The sequence below is a fragment of the Plectropomus leopardus genome, chromosome 16 (genome assembly GCF_008729295.1).
Source record: "Plectropomus leopardus isolate mb chromosome 16, YSFRI_Pleo_2.0, whole genome shotgun sequence".
NCBI lineage: Eukaryota > Metazoa > Chordata > Actinopteri > Perciformes > Serranidae > Plectropomus > Plectropomus leopardus.
The window spans coordinates 8,165,308-8,189,588 of record NC_056478.1 but is presented as its reverse complement, the minus strand read 5'-3'; the positions used below and the strand labels follow the sequence as shown (position 1 = coordinate 8,189,588).

At 37.7% G+C, this 24,281-nt stretch overlaps 1 protein-coding gene across 1 annotated transcript; it reads left to right on the top strand.

Annotated features, from left to right (window-relative positions):
• Nucleotides 1-13,988: 13,988 nt before the first annotated feature.
• On the top strand, nucleotides 13,989-21,442 carry elovl4b (ELOVL fatty acid elongase 4b). The gene is made up of 6 exons (XM_042503261.1): nucleotides 13,989-14,066; nucleotides 15,520-15,707; nucleotides 17,189-17,269; nucleotides 19,753-19,924; nucleotides 20,077-20,204; nucleotides 21,138-21,442. The coding sequence occupies exons 1-6, from the start codon at nucleotides 14,000-14,002 to the stop codon at nucleotides 21,414-21,416; spliced, it is 915 nt and encodes a 304-aa protein (XP_042359195.1). The 5' UTR covers nucleotides 13,989-13,999; the 3' UTR covers nucleotides 21,417-21,442.
• The last annotated feature ends 2,839 nt before the right edge of the window (nucleotides 21,443-24,281 follow it).

Sequence of the window (24,281 nt, the reverse complement as noted above, 5' to 3'; positions counted from 1 at the left end):
TTCAGAGCCAACCTCAAGTGGACACTCAAAGAGCTGCAGTTTTTGGCACTTCTGCCTTGGCTTGATTTTTCAGCCCCGGAGGGTGCCGCTTGGTGCTAATCAAGCCAACAGCTAGCATTAATGTTATCTCCACCCTGTCATTTACATAACTGTACCCTGACTTCTCTCTGAGTCGTAGGAGGAGGATTGTTGAAGCAGTTAGTTCTGCCCCCACACTTAAACCCTTAGCCTGAGTTAACCATTCGACTCTTAGATTCACTACTGGAGATAATTATAATACTCACCATTTGAAATGATATGGTTGGTCAGCCCTCCCTGCATGCGAGATGTAATAATTACTGGTATTTTTTATTTTAAGAAGCACTTATCAGAAAATTGCTATTGTTTCATTTCATCTTTATTTCTCAGGAACTGTGGTTCATATTTATCTTCCTGTAATGATTAATTGATGTTTTAGGAACCATTTACCAAAAGTGATTTGATGAAGATTACTTCTACTGGAGTTATTTGCAAGGCCACCAAAAATTAAAGCATTTATACCCCTCTGTAATTTCAAGACCATTTTAAATAATCACCCCACACCTGCCTATAACTGCTTGGACTGATTCTGTTTGTTTATAACTGAGTACTGTTTGTGTCTGTTCCTGTTGTACTGCAATATTATATTCCATTTTCAGTGTAACTGTAAACAGGGCGTCGCTGCATGCTCAGCCAACCTACACTGTATAAATAATGTGTGTGTGTGTGTGTGTGTGTGTGTGTGTGTGTGTGCATGCAAGCAAAAGCAAACTAAAAGAGTGTGGATAGACATGTGGCATGTGGAGGAAATAAAAAGAAAAACAGAAGAGAAACTACTTCAGAAAGATGATGATGAATGAAATTTTTTAAGAGTTGAAAGACGGGAAGCACAACACAGTGAATGAGTGAAAAATGGAATAAATAGAAACCGGCTTGAGCTTAGAGGGGAGAGGAAAATTAAATGAGCATTTATGGGCAGAAAGAAACAAAGAAAAATAAGCAGTGAAGAGAAGATGACTGTAAAATGGAAAGAAGAAAAAAACAGGAAAAAGTAAGAAAGAAAATCTAAATAAAAATAAATACATCCAAGAGAAAGGAAGAGAGGAAGGAGGGAGGGATAAATGTAAAAAGGATGCAAAAGAACAGAAAAAGAAAAATTAAACAAATTCAGCAAAATAGGAAGGAAGAAAAGATGAATGTTAATAAGTAATAAAACAGAAAAAGGAAAGAAAAAAATACATTCAGGACAATGGTAAGAAAGAAAAGTTGAATGTAAAAAAAACAAAAAAAAAAACCAAACATTTAAAATAAATAAATAAATAATTTTTCTAAAATATTTTTTTAAATCAGTAGGCCAGACAGGAAGAAAAGAAGGAGGAAGGACCAATGAAAGGATGAAAGTGAAAGGTAAATAATTAAAAAAAAAAAAAGATATAAATACATTCATGACAATTAGAAGGACGGATGGATGGACAGATGAATACAAAAAGAAAATAAGTTCAGAAAACAGAAAAAAGACAGAAAATAAATGAATATATGAATGACAACGGGAAGGAAGGAAGGACTGACAGATGTACACAAAAAGGGAAGATGTTACAAAAACCCAGAAAAAATAGAAAAAGGACAATGGGTGAAAGGAAATAAGACACCGTGTACACAAAAAATGAAAAAAGTACAGAAAGAAAAAAAATCAGGAAAATGGGGAAGAAGGAAGGATGAACGCAAAAGGAAAGAAGTAAAAGAGAAGAAAGAAAGAGAAATAAAAGAAGGAAATAAGAAAGAAAGAAAGAAAGAAAGAAAGAAAGAAAGAAAGAAAGAGAAAGAACATTAACAGTACTACAGTAGGCTAAATAGTTGCCATCAGCGCTGAGTTGAGGTACTTTGTGCATGCAGACTCTGGGTTCTTGTGGCTGCACACTGCAGCAGGGGAGGGGTTCCCCTTCCACAGAGGCCAAATGAGGACACAGCACTGTGTGTGTGTGTGTGTGTGTGTGTGTGTGTGTGTGTGTGTGTGTGCGCGCGCACACATGCAGAGAACATGTATGTGTGCTGCTGAAATCCTACTTTTATGGGAGGCAGTAAAAAAAGCCAAGTTATCCTCAAAACGGCACAAGCTGTGACCTAATGCCACATCTAGTGAGCCACTATAGGCAGAGAAGGATCAGCTACCGAATGAGGCCAGTTAAATATCAGCCTGATGCATATGCCTTTCAAATTAAAACCATATGAGACGGCTCTGGTGGAAAGGACTTGATCCAGATTACACAGAAACTGTGAAAGAAAAGGACTCACGGCAATTAGGTGCAATTGGAGAAACCTGAGTGAGGGCAGGAGCTCTAATGAAAGGAGCAAGAAGTCAGATGTTTATGGGAAAATGTTGCACTTTTCTGCATGTGAGAGTAATATAATACCCTATATTTCACCTGAAATGAACTTGTAGTAAAACGCAGTGTTTTACTCCTGCCAAGCGCATATGCATTGTGTAGAGATTTGTCTGTCGTCACACATGAGCTCACATGCATACTCACCTCCAGTCTATACACACAGAGAAACCATTGAGAAAAGTAAGTATATATACACACTCTAAGAGCCAAATCTCCTTAAGCCTGTAATTTCCTGGCCGCACGTGCTGAAAAAGAGGCCTGACTTTGAGAATACAGCTTGACTGAGTTATTCCTATCTGCGCTGCTCCTCTCACACATCATTAAAAATCGCCCAAATGACAACGATCGATCTTCCAGTGTTGGATGACTTTTCTGCATGTGCAAAAAGATACTTTATCATGCAAGATTTTGAAATCCTAGTTACAGGAGGCCCGTGTGAAAGAAATTACCACCTTACTGTTAGAATGTTTTGGAAAAGTGGTATTTCCCAAAAGGCTTTTTTACAGCAGTGCACTGCTCCAGAGGTATGTGGAAAACGGTTCGTCCCAGGTGGTTGGCTGTGAATGTACCCTACAGAAGGAAATTTCCCCTTACAGAGATTTTGGTGGTTTATGCACAGCGTGTTCCAGCATAAATCATAAGCTAATATATCTGATGGATGCTTAAGGGGCTGAAAAGAGAAGGCTACACTCTTGACGTTTGCTTGGTTGGAAAATGTTTACCCTTTTGCAAATAGCACTGCTAGATGTAAAAATGAAATATGCTGACCATAAAGGGTGATAAAAAAAAGTGTGCAAAATTAACAGGTACTTACTTTACAAACCGCAAAAATACAACATAAGGGACCATTACTGGTTTTCCACCAAAATTAGCGTAGCATATGTGTAGGCAGGTTTTTTAAACACGGGTAAACCCAGTAAAATAAGCTATAGACTGCTTTCCCATTGCAGTAGAGCAGAGCTGTGTGCATGGCGCTGCAGCAGACGAGTGTGCCTTTCTCTGTTTGTTTGTTTTTTTTCTTAGTGTATCATGTTGGACGCCACAGACAGGCCAGAGAACAGGTTAGTAAAAAGTAGAAAGCAGCATAGAGGGACACCCAGTAGCTCACCTGGTAGAGCAGGCGCTCTATGCACAGAGACTGTGTCCTCGCCACAGCAAAGGGCAGCAGGTTCAATATGATTAATTATATATATGATTATAAAAGCCAAAGAAATAATCTTGGAAAAAAAAGAGAAGTCTTTCTTTCAAACTCAGTACAAACTAATTTGAATTCATGTATTGGTGCTGCTTAAGTGGAGACAGATGGTGTTTTTTGAAGGCTCATAATTACATCTTGCAGGTTAAGGGGATAAAATTAATGTGTTTGCCCGAATGTTGTGTTTCTATCAATGCCGATCAGAGCTGGAGCTGATAAATACCCATGACTGCAGAGTCATTTGACCTGGCTGTGACATTAAAACGCTAGATTTAAGCAGGTGTTAACTTTTTTTTTGTGCTCAAGGGGCTCAAACGTGAAAGAAAGAGCAAGCAGGGCAAGAATGAAAAAGAAAAGAAAGATGCCTAAGGAAGAAAAATGGGAAGGCTGAAAACAGGAAGTTCAGTCATCATCACATGACACTTAAAATCTACTGCCTTGTCCCTTTGATGCACACACTCACACAAACACATTCAGATACAGGCAGCCTACAAGCATTTGACAGATTTGTTGCCATTGCCATTTTATCTAAATGTCTCTAACATGCTTCCATAATGACAAATTTGAAAGAGTATAAAGCTATCTTAAATAGCTTCACAACACAGAGAAGTAGTTAAACTGATGCCAATATTAGCAGGCGGCAGCTCAGGAAACAGACCTTTGCTCAAAAGCTGTAGCAGCTCCAATTCTTCTAGCACAAATATCCCAGCGCTGGGTGTCACAGTGGGCTGGCTGTCACAGTGGGCTGGTGGCCAGCAGCAGTCCAACCCGGTCTAATTCCCAATTTGTCAAATACTGACGCTTGGTCTGAGGCCCTCAGAATACAATATAGATACATAGAGACACCGTTTAGAAGCAATATGATCCTCACCCTGCAGCGACAATTTTTGATGCTCAGAGCAACTACCATAGTATAAAAATCAAGTCCACATAGGTAAGAGGGGAGGTGGATGGGCCAAACAGACTCAAGAAGTTCACCCAGAAGAACGCTGTTTCAGTCTCAAGTCAAACCAAAGTCAATCACGTTATTTAGGTAATATTGCCAAACGAAGACGTTCGTTATGGACCTAACCACATGCTTTAGTTGCCAAAACCTAAAAACCTACACCTAAACATGCTGTTTTTTGTTGGGTTTTTTTGCCTAGATTCTAAGTTTAGTATGAAAAGGACTGATTGCATTTACCATGCAGAAACTGTGCATTTCCTTTGACACAATGTATGCAATACGCCTAGACTGACACATCGTCCCTAAGTGTCCAAAACTGAAACTACAAGAGCACCTAGAGCATTATAGTTTGACATGTAGGGCTACTGACTGGCTACTCACTGTTTGTTGCAGGGTCTAACCTGTGTAATGGCAGCAACAGAAAGTTTGCTGATCCAGCGAGGAGTCGAGGCCGCGTGGTCCCCCGGAGCTGGGGTTTACACTGGCCGGATCCTGGCTCTGGAGCTGATGCCTGCTCCCCACCTGGCGAGGTTGTCTGTAGCAGTACGAAGTAAGGTGAAACACTCACTGTGATACGAGCCTCTCGCTGGCTACATAAACGTAAACTTGAAGCAGCGGCCGTGAGCCTTCAGCTTCGGTTAGCAGAAGGCTAAACTATTAGAAACAAATTTATCTCTAGCACCGAAACACTTTGCTGATATTAACATCTGTTTTGTTTTGTTTGGTTTATTGTCAGGTTCTCTATATTTTACCACAAAAAGGCCACCAAACACAAAAAAATATTTTTCATTATTATATATTTTTCATGAAATTGTTTCACCTGTACAACACTGCATCAATAACGCAATATTTTTTAAACAACAAAAATCTGAGCAACCAAAACTCAATGGGAATCACTTTCCAGATGTCACATGAGCTGTACCGCTTTAAACAGAAACTGCCTCACTGCAGCCCATTGCTGTTAGTGCACTATTCAGGGCTGTTCTAATATTAAGTGTATTTTTTCACCCCGCAATCTGCAGCCAGCCCAACCCTCCAGGTTGCCCTGATGTGGTCAGTGGAACTACAGACGACTAGTCATGACATTTGTGATTACGGGACCGCCAACGTGCCTCCTTCACATTCTGCATTTGCCACATTCTGAATACGCCAAACCAAAGGACCACACAGATATAAACGTGTGTGTGTGTGTGTGTGTGTGCACGAAGGCAGGTGTATTTGACAAAAACCACTGAAGTAAAGCTCTCCTTTTTTAGAAGTAAACACCTCATGAAGACTAAGCTCACTCTCCAACACACACATTAAGTGGACTGCACTTCTCCTCATGGGGGAATCTGTTTAGTCATTATCATACTGGTTCTACACATAACAACCTGAACCCCTCACAGGATAGCAAAGTGATAAAAGCAGCAGTTTGAGCTGCAGATTTTAACATACAGAATTTACACCTGTGGGCATTCAGCCAGGTGAGACTCTTCTGATGACACGTTGTTAATTCATGTAGAAATATAACGCTGCGTTTCTTCCAACAACAGCTCTCTCATTTTAGTGTAGCGTCAGATTAGATTTACGAACACATCCCATATCAGTCTGGATTTGCTGCCAACCCAAACACTTTCCAGAAATTAAAATCTGATCAGAGCCAATTAGGGATCTGCAACATAGTGGATAAAATAAACAGCAGGGACCGTGTTGTGGTTGGTGACATAAAATGCAGGCAGAACAGTAATTGCGGCTCCTGGAGCAACGAGGCGCTAACTCAAACGTTGGTTGAGTAAACACAACAAAGTGAAGTTATTGCAGAAATAGAGTTAATAACAGCAATTAAACAATAAGAGTATACACTTGGAGCTCCTCTGAAGAAAAGGTTCTTCTGATTGGATTTGATAGAGATATTGGCTTTAAAATGAAATATTAGAATCGGCCTACATTTTAATTTCTGCTGATATCAAAACCATTTTTTTCTGTACAATGACAGAATGAAAATGTACAAAACATCAAGCCTGTGTTCATATATTTTCTTATATTGCACAATGAATGACTATAACATACACTGAAAAGCCTTGTATTTTACATTTCCATCCACTTATGGTCATCCCGATAATATGATGTGGATTCCATTACACACGAGACTTAATCACTAAATTTAGGTGTGAAAAAAGTGAACGCATCAATATCGGCCAAACGAGTTGTTCAGCATATCAAAATCATGCATTCCTATATGACATAGTGTATATCAATATGTCTACATCTGTAAGTCTAAGTTACTTTGTCAACTTAATTCAATAAAGTGGACCCAATTTGCTTCTTGTTATTAAGCAAACATTATTAATCTACAAACAAGAACCGCACCCATGCAACAGCCTGAATGATGCTCTTCTCCAGCATCAACTTTCTTCTTTTAAACCAACTGCTTTCTGGCTTAACCAGCATGGGGAGGATGCTCTTACTGTCAGATTATCAATTTTAGAAATGAGAGGTTCTCTGTTGCATGAGCAAATAACTGCAAGTACCATAATTACAGTGCAATTGCAGTCATGAACTGAACCATCAAGGCTAATGTGCAATAAATTGTGCCAGAGGAAGCAATTTCTCGAGTGTGTTCTTTGTAGTGTGCAGAAATAATTTACCTTTGAAATTATTATCCTTGCCATAATAAGCGAATGACATAGATGTCTTTATATGTCTTTGTTTTAATATATCAGCTGCCAATTCACAGCTAAACTGAGAGAGTGTACGTCATCTTTCATCTGTGAGATATCTCACAGCTTTAAACCACACTGCAGCCAAGAGGAGAGGAGCAGACAGATAACTGACAGGATTTTTTACACCAGTAGAAAAATGAGGTTTTGTGCAGAGTGTTATTTAGCAGAGGTGTCCATGTCATTGTGTTCACATCCTGTTTACTTAGAAATAGGCCATAGCTATGGAGGCAACACTATGGGGGGACCAAATCTGAGTGAAGAGTTCAAAAAAGTGAAGTTTTGAAACTTATTTCCCATTATGCTGTTTTATCATGAGCAAGTATAGCTATACAGTATACTATATGAATATCCATAAATAAAGCTACTACTTTATTTATGGATTTATACATAAATTACACATGGTTAACGCTTTACTCAGACTTCACGTAGAATGTCAGAGAAATATAACATAACTAATTAATGTTAGTTGAATATACCTTATTTTGAACATGTTTTACTGATTTTTTTTGTACATCATAATTACTGCGGGAAAAGAGAAAATTCATGCACACTGTCCAATTACATGCAAAAAAACGTATTAATAAAAAATTTTGTCATCAGACCTTTATCAATTGGACGTCTTCCTCCAACACAAGTTTTTTAAAAGTGTGAATGAGCCTTCAGTTCAAGTTACATTATAACTGCCTTGACCTGTAGTATTATCCACATTCAATTTATTTAAGATAACCCTACAGTGTCTAATTTAAAGGTTTGGTGTGTAGGATTTAAGGGGATATATTAGCAGAGAATTAACATCATATTATAAGTATGTTTTCTTTAGTGTATTTGCCTGAAAATAAGAATTGTGATTTCCCTTCCTGAGTATGAGGTGTTTATATCTACATAAGGAGCAGGTCCACGTCTACGGAGACCACCATGTTTCCCCGGAACAAACAAATCAAATATGGCTTTAGATAACTGCATTCACATTTTCATATTTATTTTTTTAAATTCTTTTTATTCCGTTTATTTATTTAATTGTGAAACTGCTTTAATCTGTGTTTTATCTGGTTAAAATCACCTGGTCTGTTTGTTTTGCACACATTAGCAGGTGCTAAGATAACAGCCTGTCTCCCACGTACCAAAAAGTGCCAGAGAAAGATGAATTTGTAATGTGAAACTACTTTATTCTGTGTTTTTCCCCAGAGTAAATCACTGGGTCCGTTTGTTTTGGAGCAGAGGAGATCTCTGTGGATTACTCGGATCCTAGTACAATCCTCCTGAATGTCTGGATCAGAATTCATGTGAACACACATTAGTAGGTGCTAGGTAAGTAGCCTGTCTCTGACATGAAAAATAGTGTCTGAGAAACATTAATTTGTGACGAGAAACTGCTTCATTCAGGGTTTTTTTTTACCAGTTTAAATCAACTGGTTGATGTTTTGGAGAGAAAGAGACCTCTGCGGTGAATTCGGCTCACTGTAAAAAACCTCCTGAACAATGAACACTGAAGGAATTCTAATTAGGGGAAGTTTTTAGTTGCAATCTGCAATCCTCACTGAAGGGCACTAAATCTCCCTAAATCTTACACTCTGTTCTTTTAACTTTATATATGTTACATACAATATCACAGCCTTTTTTAGGGACAGTTCCCGTTTTTGGTGGCATGTCCGCGACTGAAGCTGTCCCCTGAAATTTTCCCATGTTAAACTGCAAGTCTGCCAACCCCTTAAAATGACTGAGACTCACCTGACACTTTTCATCTGCTCTCACACACACCGACGGGAAGATAATGAGATGAAGCCCTGCACACAGATGCCCAAAAGGCCCCACCACCTCTCCTAAATGGAGCAAGACACACAGAAAAAAAAGGTTTATTGTTTTGCATCTAAATTATTCATGCATCTTCTTGTGCTTTTGTGTCTCGTTGTGGTAATTGTGGGGTTACTCTCAGATCATTTTGTGAAGGTTTTTTTTTTTTTATCATTTGGGGTTGTTTTGCCTGTTGTTGTAGTTATTTTATATCTCTTTGCAATCATTTGTATTTCTTCGTAGTCAAATGAGTCTATTCCTGGCACATACACAGAAAAAAATAATAAAAGATCTAAAACCATTTAAACTAAAAAAATGAATCTAAATGATAAAATAAAACAAAACAATATAAAAGTAGCCCAGAAAGAGAGCATGGAGAACAATAACAAGCATTGTGGTGTGTATGGTGTGTGTGTGTGTGTGTGTGTGTATAATTTTATACATACATACATACATACCAATACATACACACCACACACACACACACACTCATATATATATATATATATTATATATATATATATATATATATATATATGGAGCGACATCACTTTTCTTGTGCTGCTTTCAGATGCCTTTCACAAGTAAAAGTACCTTTAAACACTGAGCAAATTGGTTTCAAATTTATCTCAAAAACATGGCTGAAAAGACAATGATCAACTTGTTAAGAAATGTTCCACAAATTGCAAGAAATTACCGTGTTTAGAAAATTACTTTTTAAAAAGCAAGGCTGTAAAATGTCTAGGGGAGAAAAAAAGCAATGGAAAAACTGTTTCCAATTATCCTAATTATATATTTAAAATTGTGTGACAGAAATTTAATCATTCATTCATTCATTTTAACTAATTTCTTGTTAAGTTTTTCTGCCATCTTCTTTTGTTGCTTATTGTTTTCCTTCCCTATCAAGCTGATTTGCTCAGATTTCAAAGTTTATTTCCTAGATGACAACACCGACAATTAAATTATATTGACCGCCAAGCTGAAAATGTCCCTGCTTGTCATTTCTAAAATCTGGTCAGCTTATGTTTGGGCAGGCTACAGCGAAAAAGGAACTTTATTGTTGACTTACTGAAACTGAGTCAGTTTGGCTTCCTTCAAAGTAACCTCATCTCTCATGAACAGGAGGGCATGTGAGCTGAGAATCCAATGACAGCTTGATGGCCCCATCTAGTGGGATAACCCGGGCATTGACATGTTATCAGCAGACACCTGCAGAACCACAAAGAATATGGATTCAGATAAAGGATTTTAGGATGTTGCAATATTAGTTTTACATCTATACACAAACAACACATAGCAGGAATTATATAAAAACGCTTGCATCGTTAAAAAAGTTAGTTTGATGGGTCACGTGCCATTTAATTAGTTATTTATCTGATAATAAAGGGAAACACCTAGTAATCGTCTTGTCACACAGAGCGCGCGCGCACGCACACGAGACACCAGAGTGAATTCCCGCATGCGCAATGCCATCTGGCTTCTCGGCGTCCAGCAGATTGAGGGAGAAGATGATGCGGCTGAGCGGCCGGCACGGACTGAATGCATAATTGGCCTATCTTAGTCATAGATTTTCACTTGCCTTGTCTTAGTTTCTTGCCAAATTGCTGTTTAATGTCGAACTATAAGCGGAGCGGCGTAGAAAATAATTAGCAGTGACGGCAGCAGAAGAAAAAGAAGAGGAGCGAAGCAGTAACTGAGGGGAGTTGGGCATTAAATTGCACCGGATGTCATTACACGCTCTTAAATATCGAGGACGTAAGTAACGCTTTTTAACATTGAGTGTGTGCGCTAGGTTGTGGTAATTTTAACATGCTAAATGCCATTACTGATTTTACATAAAAAACAGCTCACTTCAAGCTTCTAGTCTTTTTTATATATATTTTTAGCTTAATTAATAAGCCTTGATGGAAAAGAGCCCAGCCCTATGTCCATGTCAAAGCAATTATTTATGGTCGAGAGATACTTTTCATATCGTTTTAAGACTTTATTAACGTTAATAACTGCTATTTTTTACTATTAATTCGCTCCGAGCAGCCATCCACCTGTTAATCCTGGCACATTTAAATTACATTTGATTTAGGGAATGTTCTTTGTGTGACTTTTGTGTGGGTGTGACTTTTTTTTTAACCCTCTCCGAAGCTACAGTTTCTTTTTCCGTGATCCTCCCAGAGTGACTTGGAGAAAATGCATGACACTCCCTTCAGCATAAATTAGTTGTTTGATTTTAAAGTCTTACACTGTGATTTCTGAAAGTTAATAGTTGAAATCTTGAAATTGACAAAAAAACCTTGCTTTTGCACATCTTGTCATGCATGGTAGTTTGTGCAAACAGTGCAAAATTAGGAAGTAAGTGATGAAATATAACTATTTTAAACTCAAATTTGGTTGTGCTTTTTTTTTTGGAAGCCTATGACCCGCGTACTGTGTTCAAGGACCATCAGAAATTTGAAAATCTAATAATCATTTCTGTTTTTACAGTTTCTATGTATGATAAATATTGTAATTTGGGTGATTTTAAAAAATCTGTGGTAAAATAAATACAAAATACAGCCATTTACAGTTGTATGCCCCTCCCCTAAGCCAAAAGAAAAAACTTAAGTCCCTCCCCAGTGCTTCAAGAATATTTGACATGCCTCCCCCTTTTTGCACCACCCCCTTTTCTCTCATAAATAACAAACAGTCCCTTAACGCTACAAGCCCAGAGATAAAATTAGTGCAAATGCTTTTATTGGCTGTGGGAGTTTTTAGAAAAACACATTTTTTTAAATGTGTTATTATGGCAGAATTACAAGAGCAGTGTTATTCTAATAGTGTGCAAGTTTTATCCTCTATTTTTTTTTTTTATTTTAATACATGAACAAGGCGTTTTTCAGTGTGTCATAGCACATGGAGGCAGATAACCATCAAACAGGCTTGTGGGTCGTTGGGCATTTGTACTTAGGGCTACATCTAAGCTCGTTGATCAATTGAATCTAAGCCTCTTGAGCGGTCCGAGCGAAACCTGCTGACACATGCGCCCCTGTCTTTTTGTGTGCGCACAAACCCGGTTAACCCTCTCTTATCAGATTTCCCTCTGCTGCCCACTCCAAACTAAACTAAACTCTAGGGGCGTGTTGTTATATGATATAGTCCTGCACAAAAAATTCTATTCTATTCTGCTGATTATCTAGTGCTCACACCCATGTGCAATATTGCACTAAATACTCAGCACTTTTCTGCCAGGAAATGCTCATTGGTGGACAGTAGTAACCACAGACAGAATGATTAATTATTTAAAGGACAGCTGATCTGATGCATCGGATTAATTATAGATAAATATGGAGACACCTGCTCTCAGCTCTCAGATGGATAAGAAGTGTTTGTTATGTAATGCTGCTTAATTACAGTCAATGAGGTTCACATATCTCTCCTGAAGTACCATTTTACTAATTTTGTTTGCTTTTTTATGTCATACTTACTCCTGTTAGAGACTAAAAGAGGTTAATAGAGGAATTTTTTAAGTCTGTCTCTCTAGTCTCTCTGTATCTCTATCTATTTATCTAAAGCATCAGAAACGGAGATAACCAAATAACCAATTTCCTACAATCATCTCAAACTGTTGTGACTGGCCAGCAATCATAAGAATCAATGGAAAGTGCATTAACATCTTGTCAAGGCTAATGTTACATATTCCTTCAAATAATGTTAGAGAAGAGGGGCCTAATGTGGTCTTTCGGGATTTTTGCAGCAAAGAGTGTTATGGATAATATCAAACTTTATCCATTAATTCATAATGTGCTGTATAATTCATTTTTTATCATATAATGTGACAAGGCTTAATACAAATCCCAGTGTAAAGGGCTCTTACTTTACGTTTTCTGACTAGGGTTGCAACAATATGAAATTTTCATGGTACAATAATCCTCTCAGAAAATTTCACAGTATGAGAGTATACATTATTATAAAATTATAATTATAATTATAATTGCAAGGATTAAATGAATGAAAATGAATTGCTGAACAAATGCTTTAGTACTAAAAAAAATATACATTATGTAAAATATATATATATATTTATGCCTTCGTGCCAATATATCCGAGGCCGTTCCTATATTATTATTATATTTATGCCTTCGTGCCAAAATATCCGAGGCCGTTCCTATATTAGAATTATGTTTTCAGGTTGTCCGTATCCAGTTGTCCTGCATCTGTCTAATTTTTGTGAACGCAATATCCGAAGATGCCCTTGAGGGAGTTTGCTCATATTTGGCACAAACATCCATTAGGACTCAAGAATGAACTGATGAGAATCTGGTGGTTGAAGGTCAAAGGTCAAGGTGACCACATAAAACTTGTTTTTTTTGCCATAACTCAGGAACCTTGGGCGTCCACCTTAAAACTGTGCTGACTGTATAGATCATCTGTGCTGCGGGGAGGTTGAAGATGTGTGTGAAGCATCCATGTTTAACAGAGATGGATGCAAACTGTAACTGCAACGGCATTATTTCTAGTTTAAATGAAAGTATGTGTAAAAAGTCTTCTTTTTTAAAAATAACTTAAATAAAGGTGAGATTCTCACATATTTTGCCATTTCAATCTTTTTGCAGTTGCAATTGCAGTTTTTTTATTCCAATACAGTAGATAAGTAAATGTACACAGCATGATAACCATCAATTTTTAATACCACAATATACCTTGAAACCTAAATATTGCTGCAACCCTATTTCTGACAAGTGCAATCTTTGGGTTCAGTCTAGATATCTTTGGCCTGATGAACATGTGCACGTCAGTAATTGCAAGCTAATTATGGCACAGCTGTGTTTCAGTGGTTTAGTATCTTCTCATGCTACTAGTTACACTGATAGGATACGTATGGCCTGTAATTTAATTTAGGTGGCTCCTTTCACTGACTCCCTTGCCTCTTTCTCTCCGTCTGTCTTTCTCTTCCTGCCACAGTATAATCAGGACCAAAGGCAGAGCCATGGAGGTTGTAACACATCTGGTGAATGACACTGTAGAATTTTACAAATGGGGCCTTACTATAGCAGGTAAGATCTTTACAATCACTTGTTTCTAAATCACACACGGCATGTCACTTCTGATGTGTGACTGTTGGTTACGATTGTCAAAGAAATTATCAGGTAAAACAGTACGAGTTATTGTGAGATTTTAGTCACCTGTTTACCTGTGGATACAGAAGAGTACACAGAAAAGTGTCCACTTTGACCATGTTGTCTTTCGTGAAGTGTTCAAAAAAAGTCAGCATATCTAATAAGTGCATAAAATTTTCATTCCACTTATTTATTTTTTTGAGTTACAGGTGAACCTTTTAATTTTTAAAGAAGATATCATACTAGCAAATATTGATAAATAGCTCTTTTTAAATGCATTTTTGGAAGGGATTTTTGCCTTAATTTGACAAATGACAAGAGTAGACTGGAAACAGGGGAAAGAGTGAGGGCTATAATATGCAGCAAGATCCCAAGGCTGGAACTGAACCTGGGACGTTGCAGAAACATGGCATGTGGTGCAACCACTCAGCAACCAAGGCCCCGTATATTACGCATTTTAAACAGTACTACTTATTTCTCGGTGACCAAAATGTACATATTACTTAACTTTATGATTATTATTTCCGTAAAGATATTATATACATAAACTGATTTGACTTTATAGATTACCTTCTTTTTATATTTTTAAAGGTGCTTTTTATAAAACATACCTGACTACAACTGAAAATTAAAAACTCAAAAGTTAAAAACTGGCAAAACTTATTTATTTAGACATCTGAAATCTGCTTAATTTGTTTAGCAGACCCTGAAGGATTTAGTTTTTCTTTTTTTTTCCTTTGCCTGCATTTTGTTTATTTATTTTATTTGTAGTATAATTTTTTAACATCTTTTTAATATCTAGAAGGTACATAATCAATATAATAAATGTATTAAATAAAGTTAAATAAAAAAAAAAAACCTTGATAGTACATGCATTATCACAGCATGTACATATCAAGGTTTTTTTTTTTTTTTTTTATAATAACTTATATGGCAGATCAAGGTTGAACCAGGAAGCAGCAACAGGTAATTTGTGCAGTAATTTTAAGATGCTGTTTGTTTTCACCCCCAAAGTTTAAATAAAATGGTCAAACTGGGAAGTTACATGAAAAAACTTATATTTGGCATCCTGTGCACTGTCCCTGCATCTTTACAATAAGGCTGGTTAGTAAACATGAATAATGTCAACAGAAGCAAAAGGGAAAAACTATGTTATAAAAGCACTGGATTTCACTTGATTTTTTTCCTTCAGCTGATTATAAAATGCAATTATGTAATTGTCATGCAAGGCTCTCCTGATACACTTATGTCACACTAAAATGTCATGCGTTGGATAAAGGTTTAGGGTGTGTATGTTTTATAGCTATGTGGGCGCTAACTGTACAAATTAAGCCTAAAACCATATGCATGACATGTGTTCACCTATGAAATGAACCGTTTTTTCCTCCAGACAAGAGGGTGGAGAACTGGCCAATGATGTCATCTCCCGTCCCCACTTTGGCCATCAGCTGCCTGTACCTGCTCTTCCTGTGGGCGGGGCCTAGATACATGCAGGACCGCCAGCCCTATGTACTCAGGAAGACCCTCATAGTCTACAACTTCAGCATGGTGGTACTCAACTTCTACATCGCCAAAGAGGTAAACACATGGATATAACTTCAAGGATTACAGTAGTAATACATACATACTTTTTTTTGCAGGCAATGACGTGGAAACTACGTAATAAGATCCTAATAAATTCAGCCAATACCAGTGTTACCGAATGATTTCCTCTCATGCCACATGCAAGAAACAAGATGATTCAATCTTGGCTTTACACTTAAATTTGAATATTAAATGCAGAGACATTTTACACATTACATTATCAGGCATAAAACCACTGAGTACTAAGTTTACTATATTAGACTGCCGTATGGTTGAGCGATTTGTACCAGCACAACAAAAATTATTGTATTGTATGTATAATATATATATATATATATGTATATATATATATATATATATATATATATATATATATATATATATATATATATATATATATATATATATATATAGTGTATCGCGTTATAGACTAAAAATATTGCAATATTATTTTAAAGGCATATCGCCCAGCCCTATTCTGGGCAATAAAAAGTAAATCTCTCATACGCAGCATTGTAAATATTTAATTTTAGTATGTTATGTCCTATATAACACTGTCAACCCTAAATTAATCTTCTATAGTGTCCAGTACGTCCAATTTTTCTAATCATCCTGTTCAACACTTAGTGGTGAGTCAGCCTTGGGCATACAGCTCGGCTGGTTCGAACCTCCACTACATGGAAACTCTTGCAATTTATTTTTAGAAAACTTCACATCGGACATCACTTCTATTTTACACTTGCCCATTTAGAAAACGGAGCGAGGCGTTGAGCCCTGATTCTCCTGTCCCCCTCAGCTTCCTACTTGAGCAGCAACTCTCACCCACACACAGAGGCAGACCATTAAATTAGCGAAATAGGATTACCAAATTGGCCACAAATTGCCCAAAATAGCAAATGTACTCAGTCAGTAGTTGATATATTTGTACACTTGCAGAAACCTTACTCTGTAGGTCTAACAGGTTACCAAAAAAACATTAACTTAATAAACTATTGAAACGCTTGCGTAACTCCAGCTAATAATTCATGTTTAATGTGCTTGTAACTAACACAAAATGCACAAAAAGGCCAACAACTAATCACTTAATTGAGAAAATAATCAATAGACTAATCAACAATTAATACAGTCCTACTTATATATATTTTCTCAACCAAGTAATTGTGCATTTGATCACCTTGTTTATAGTTTGTAATGTAGAATATGCATTTGCAATACCTGCAGTTTCTGCAGTATGCAGATTCTGCTGAAGCAATGATCTCCAGTCGCTGAGGTGTAAGAGTTCTTAGCTGTTCCTAACAACCTGCTGGTTTTATAGAAAACTCGAAACTTGTTGGGAAAACATCCTTTTTTTGCAAAACAGTTTATCAACAGGGATTACATGTGTTCACTGCAGTTGCTTTTTCCATATCTTGGGAAATATTAGCCATTTTTCTCTCAGCCTCTTTCTGACTTTGTGGTTTCTTTCTTCTCATCAGCTTCTACTAGGCTCTAGAGCAGCCGGGTACAGTTACCTCTGTCAGCCTGTCAACTACTCCAATGATGTCAATGAAGTCAGGGTAAGCTTCCTTCAATACACACATCACCGCCACACACAAACTTTCATGGGGAAACCTCAAGGAGATCTGTGCATTTAGTTTTGTCAGGGGGGTTAAAGGAGGAAAGAGTTTATATCTGTCGTGATTTCAGGACAAACAGGGTGTGGCCAGCACTCAGATAGGCGGGATTATTCGGTCTCACCACCGTAACACTCCACCCTTAGCTCCACCCTTTGGGCCTTGCTCTTTCATGGTGGCATGATGCCACACCAACTCGGCTTAGAGAGCAACCATGTGTACTATGTGCATGTGTTTATCAGGCCGGTAGAAGGAAGAGTCAGGGTGGACTGTATAGAGACAGAGCGCATACCAGTCCATCACTCTTTACTGATTTTGTACTGCATGAAAGTGCCACCTTGTCATTTATGTCTGTTACCAAACAACAACAAAAATGTCCCAATGTGGTGGGATGCACTACCAGCAGTGTAAAAAACTGCACGTTCAAGAGAACAAAAGTGGATACAGATGTGAGGCATCAGCAGGGAGTGGGATCCTGACACTCAGTATGCTGTGTACAGCAAGCGTTTTGCTAATTTGATCAGAGACACCATAGAGGTTGAGGCTAATCAAGCTAAACAAAGCCTGGTTTTGTTGCTTTGTTGAGGTATGTCACCTCTGGCCATTTATTGGCATCATTTCTCAAAGATAATCAAGGGATGCTGAGCCAGACCAACAATTTTGAGTTTGTCAATATAACTTTCCTTTCTCTAGTAGACATAAGGTGCTAAAATAAACATTTGACTTGCTGAAATCTAATGTTTTTAGTAGAGTCAGACCGATGTATTAGTGGGGCGATTTTATCAGCCGATATTGGCCCATCACAGATATATTGATATTGGATAATATGTTGTCCAATATGCACCATATAATAAGAAAAGAGACGCTTAGAGTAATTTAGAATAATCAAATTCCCAATATAGTTTATTGCTTCAGTTACAATCAAATTTAGCTATAAAATACCCTGCCACCATTACATTTTCTTTGTCAGAGGTATTTATAACCATATCTGAGGGATAATGGCATTGCCTCATTGCATAAATAAATAATGTTGGCCAATATTTAAATATTGGAATTTTTTTACTCCCCAATATATGTATCAGCCACAAAAATCCAGTATCGTTTGGGCTAGTCAATGTTTCACCCCTCAGTTGCATATTGTGACATCACTAGTGTTTTAACAGTAGCATCAACACATATCAAAAATGTTTACATTACCAGAGAAATGTACGCAGGAAGGGATGTCTGCATTGTTGATGTTGCGGTTTGTTCTCACTGGAGGACGTTTGTAGGTGGAACCTTCCCTTGATGAGTGTTTCCTGAACAGGGAGTCAGGAGTACTTCTCACATACACTGTAGAACAAACCACAGCTTTAGAATGGAGAAAACACACGTTTAATAGTGACCACGTTTGCAATATACAGTCAACACACTATAACTGCGGGAAATATACGGTTTATCACACAGTTACTTCAAATGTATGATATCTGAGTGACAAAGTAGTCTGCACACTACCCTCACGTTATGCTATTAATCCTACAGGTATGATGTTACTTAACGCTATGTTTTCACCTTAATGATTTACTTTAATTTTATTTTTTTAACTGCAAAACATGAAGATTTAGTTTTGTGTTTTAGTATTTTGGTCATTTTTTTTTTTAAAAAACCTTGTTCTTACATGTATTAATAAAAAACTGGGGCTGTTCCTCATGATTCATTTTAAACTTATAAAGTAACTTTTAAAAGTAAAAACCCTTTGAAAACAGTCAAAACTGAGCACAAATAATTTTTTAAGGTTAACCGCTGTCCAAAAAATGATTACTTATATTATAAAAGCAATTTGTCGTCATTGGTCACATTTTTCAATAACCAAATCGTATTAAAAAATGCTGCTGAAATGTGTGGCACTCTGCATTGTGAATTATGAGCATTTCACATTGTCTTAAAAAACACAACAAATTACTAAATGAAATAAAAATACTGTAAAGCCATGCTAGTTTTAGTTTCCGACTAACAAACTTGCTACTTGCTAAATTATCCGGGTTTGTTCAATTTTTTCTTTTTTTTTTTGCATTGTTAACATTCTGTAATTTTAATGTGTGTGTGTTAATAAAATAATAATTTTAATAATTACTATTTCTGGTGCCAACCAGTAATAGTAGCAACTTTAAATCAACTAGTTGACTAATTTCGCATATCCTTGATATAAACTGCTGTCTGCTGTTGTAATTATTCAGTTCTTTAATCAACTATCCTACGTGACTGTAATTAGATAGAGGCTTTAAAGGGCTGATAATTCAGACCTTCAAGTGACTCTAATGAAGACTACACCAGTGTCTGCACATTGTAGGTGCAGTCTTAAGCTGTTATCCATCAAAGATGGTATCGCATACAGATCTGCCACCGCAAGCTGCAATAATTAACTCCTTCCTGTTTCTTGTCTTCAGATAGCATCTGCTCTCTGGTGGTACTACATCTCCAAAGGAGTGGAGTTCCTGGACACAGTCTTTTTCATCCTGAGGAAGAAGTTCAATCAGGTCAGCTTCCTCCACGTCTACCATCACTGCACCATGTTTATCCTTTGGTGGATCGGCATCAAATGGGTCCCCGGCGGACAATGTGAGTATATGGATCTTGACAAATCAGCTGCCAAATTCTTTAGATTGCTCTTGGCTTTGTGCCAAATGAGATTTAGTTTCACGTTAGCTATTTAGTAATAACATGATCTCCATCATATCTAATACAAATTCAACTCTTTTGTGTTTCTGCAGCATTTTTTGGTGCAACCATCAACTCTTCCATCCATGTCCTCATGTACGGTTACTATGGCCTGGCAGCTTTGGGACCTCAGATGCAAAAGTACCTCTGGTGGAAGAAATACCTCACCATTATTCAGATGGTGGGTATAACTTTATGGCTTTGTTTTTACGGGGGGTTTTGGGTGCTGTAAATAACTGTAGACATGAGTATAGTAGAGTGGTGCAGGAATGAGTCCTGTTAGTATGCCACAGAGCTTATTTTCAATCCAAACCCCAATGGAAAAATCCAATTGGCTTTTTGTTGAGGGAACCAGGGCAATGTTTAGCTCCAGGTTGGCCTACAGAAAAACAACACCCTGCAGTGCTCTATTGGCTGTCATGCTCCAACCCAAAGCATGGCACGTATTTTTGTCAATTGGGGCTGGGTATCATTTAAAAAATGATGATACCAGTAGAAATACCAGTACCCTTAAAGTGATATCAATACCTATGGAGTATTTCATTCCATATCTATAATGTGGATGAAGCGGCGTCTTCATTCACTTTTAATTGTTTTGGTGGCATCTTGGCACACTGAACTGCCTACTCAATCAAATACACCACAATGGGTCTTAGCTAACTGTAAGCATCATATGGCTAACGTTATCTAATGATTAATAACGACAGAGTAAAGCCGTTTTGGTGTCAGTGTGCCTTTGTTGGGATCATAAACGGTTCAGTGTTGGATGTAAGGCGTCATTTTAACTATTGGTAGCACTGGTAAACAACAAATGACATGTACTTATGTATGTCAGAAATTAGTGGTCAATTAGTGGCTACTTAGATCTTAAAACAATCGCACACACTCACATAACAGTGGTACAGCTAGGGAGCAATTTGAGGTTCAGTATCTTGCCCAGGGATACTTCAACATATTTACTGAAGGAGCGTGGGATCAAACCACCAACCTTCCAAATGGTGGATGACCCGCTCTACCTCTTAAGCCACAGCCGCCTCCAACAATCAACTATCTTTCTCCTGAATTGCGTACTACACTTTTTTCATCATGTGTAAACATTTTGTGTGTTTAACAGATCCAGTTCCATGTGACCATCGGCCATGCAGGTCACTCCCTCTACACAGGCTGTCCGTTCCCCGCTTGGATGCAGTGGGCTCTGATTGGCTACGCCGTCACCTTCATCATCCTCTTTGCCAACTTCTATTACCACGCTTACCGACGCAAACCTTCCTCCACGCAGAAGGGAGGCAAGCCCGTCGCAAACGGCACTTCTACGGTATCTAACGGTCACAGCAAAGCGGAGGAAGTGGATAACGGGAAGAGGCAAAAGAAAGGAAGAGCAAAAAGGGAGTAAAGCATGAGGAGGGGCCTGCGTGGCAATTAAAGGAAAGAGGACAGTTGTTTTAAGGGCCAGAGAAGGAGGGAGGGTAGGGAAGGGAAGGGATAAACAGAAACCAGACCGGCTTCATCATCCCTGCTGATAATATAGAAGGATGTGATTTGTGACCAACTTGGAGAGGTGAAAGGGTAGAAGTGTGTGTTTGTGTCTGTATGGGGGTTTGAGAGGAAGAGAGGGGTGTTGGTTGTCTTTTAAACAGTTTTTTTTTTCAATATCAAGAAAAGCAAGATGCTGATCATGTAGGCTCCATGCTCTGCTGTCCAACCGCATTTTGGACCATAACAGGACCAAACTATTAAAGGACCTACAAGCTGCTCAGCATCCACTAACTTATCAACCAAAATTCACCTCCAACTTTTGTACTCTGGATTCCAGTATTGTTTTAACTGAAAGCTTAAATAGTGTTTAATATGCTAATTTATTTTCTAGTGCTCTGAGTTTTAATGAATTTAACTATTACCAACAAAACATGCAGATGTTTATACCAAAGTTCTTTTTTTCTTGGTCCGGGGGGCAAAGTTTTGTTTACGAACACTTAGAGCAAAGTTAGCGAACGGAAAAATCTCAATATGACATTCTCACAACTGCCATCTACTTTATCTACATAATCTACCAATTCAACACGTCATGGACTTTTTCTGCCGTCTGATTAACTGATATAACTGTGCTGCATTTACAGATTGACTATTTTCTTTGTGTTCATTGTAAATTAAAAAACCTGGTTGGGGGAGGGTGACTGTAGTTTCTTTTAGTATTTATGGAAATTTGTGGGTATCTTTGTTATAATATTTTTTTGTGGGTCCTCAAGATTTATTTCTTTTTGCTGTGCAACGTAGCCGAGGTGCAAGAAAAAGATTTGAAATTCAGCTCAATATTGTCTCACTGCCATGTAGGACTGAAGGGAAACTCCTCCTGAAAAGAGCTTTTTTTTTTTAAAGAAAACAAACGGTTATCTCATTGTCTTAAGAATGAAAGCGACACAGCTTCTGGCTGCACATGTAACTGAAATAAAGACAATGTCCCCCCACCCTCATAGATCAAGTATGTGTGTTTTTGTGAGCACAAGTTATTTGCAAAATCAGCTACTTTAACGCGATAGCAAATCAACATACAGGATCACCCATTGGGAACCTAATCTGGAGACGAAGCCTTCCCATTTCCTCTCTCTCCACGTTCCTCCACTTCCTTCATCCCCCTACCATCCCAGGATCTGCAGGATGGAAAGGTCTCTTCTAGGTGTGTGTGAGAGGCAGAGGTATGCTGCGTCTTTGGCCTGTCCAGACAGATCTGCCCTAATCTTTGGGGGTAAATTGGCTTTAGCTCCAAAAGAGCTTATTTCCACGTCACTCCATGAGTTACCGAGGAAAGCAGGTCACTGGAAGAGAAGCCTTTACTAATCTGCCACCAGGTTGCGACTGCAACTCTCAAACTGTATGGAGTAGTTCACATTTAGCTTTGATGTAGGGTTTATTTATTGTGCAAGTCACTCTAAAATACTTCCAAGTGATAAAAGTCAGGGCAAAAGAGATCTGCACTTTCTGGCCCCAAATAATTTTTTTTTTTTTTTTTTTTTTTTTTTTTTTTTTACAAAATACAACCAAGTGGCATCTGTGCTGTGTATTTACCTCACCCTCTCATATTTTTCCACACACTCCACATCCATTTCTTCATTAGAAACACAACATCCCTTTGCTCTTTCACCACATTGTGGATTCACTAATGGTATCTATTAAATTATTCAACCACAATCTTTTTTCCCTTGTTGTCCAAAAGGCTCATATCACACCCTTTCTGTTTTTCATGCTTAGCCACTTTTTTCCCACATCCCCCTCCCTTCAATCTGCTGTATAGTGCACGCACTACTTTGCAGCCCTCTATCTTATCCCACTGCACCACCACCTGTCTCTTTGCACCCGCTGGCATCAGGGTGGAGGTGGAGGTGGAGGTGGAAGGAAGGAGGTCTCAGGGTGTAGATGTGAATGATAGACTGGATGAGATGAGTGAGAGGAGTATTTGTCCTCCATGGGGACATAGAGGGATCTAAGCCAGGGACTAAGAGGATTGCAGAAGAGCCAAGGCTTTTCTATCAAAGGCATTTAGAGCAGGTCACTATAACCTGCATCCCTGCTGCTGCAGGAATGTGCATACACATACCTGTATGCGCACACGTACTACAGAGCTTGGGCATATATTTGTGTGCAAGATTAACTAGTAAAGGCCTACTGCAGGTACACTTTGATGTACGTGTTAACACATCCCTAATATGCAACTGTATTAAGATATTATAGTAGCATAAAACAAACTGGTGCTTAAAAAACATGCTACGCTTAGATAGTTTGACCACGTGGAATGAAAGTCAGAAAATATATAATGAAAGTCTGAATATCTGTAATGGACCTTAAATACATGGAATTAACCTTAAATATATGGAATAAACCTATAGAATGAAAAAAAGTTTGGGTATATGGAGTGACAGTCAGAATATATGGAATAAACCTTAAATATATAGAATAAAACTTGAATATATAGAATGAAAGTTTGAGCATATGGAGAAACAGTTTTAATATATGGAATGAACTTTAAATATATGGAATAAAACTTGAATATATAGAATGAAAGTTTGACTATATAGAGTGACATTGTAAATATATTATATGGAACAAACCTTAAATATATATGGAATAAAGCTTTAGAATTAAAAAGTTTGGGTATATGGAGTGAGTTTGATTTTATGGAATGATGCTTAAATATAAGGAATAAAACTTGCATTGAATGAAAGTCAGAATAAATAGAAGAAACATCGGGATACACAGAAAACAT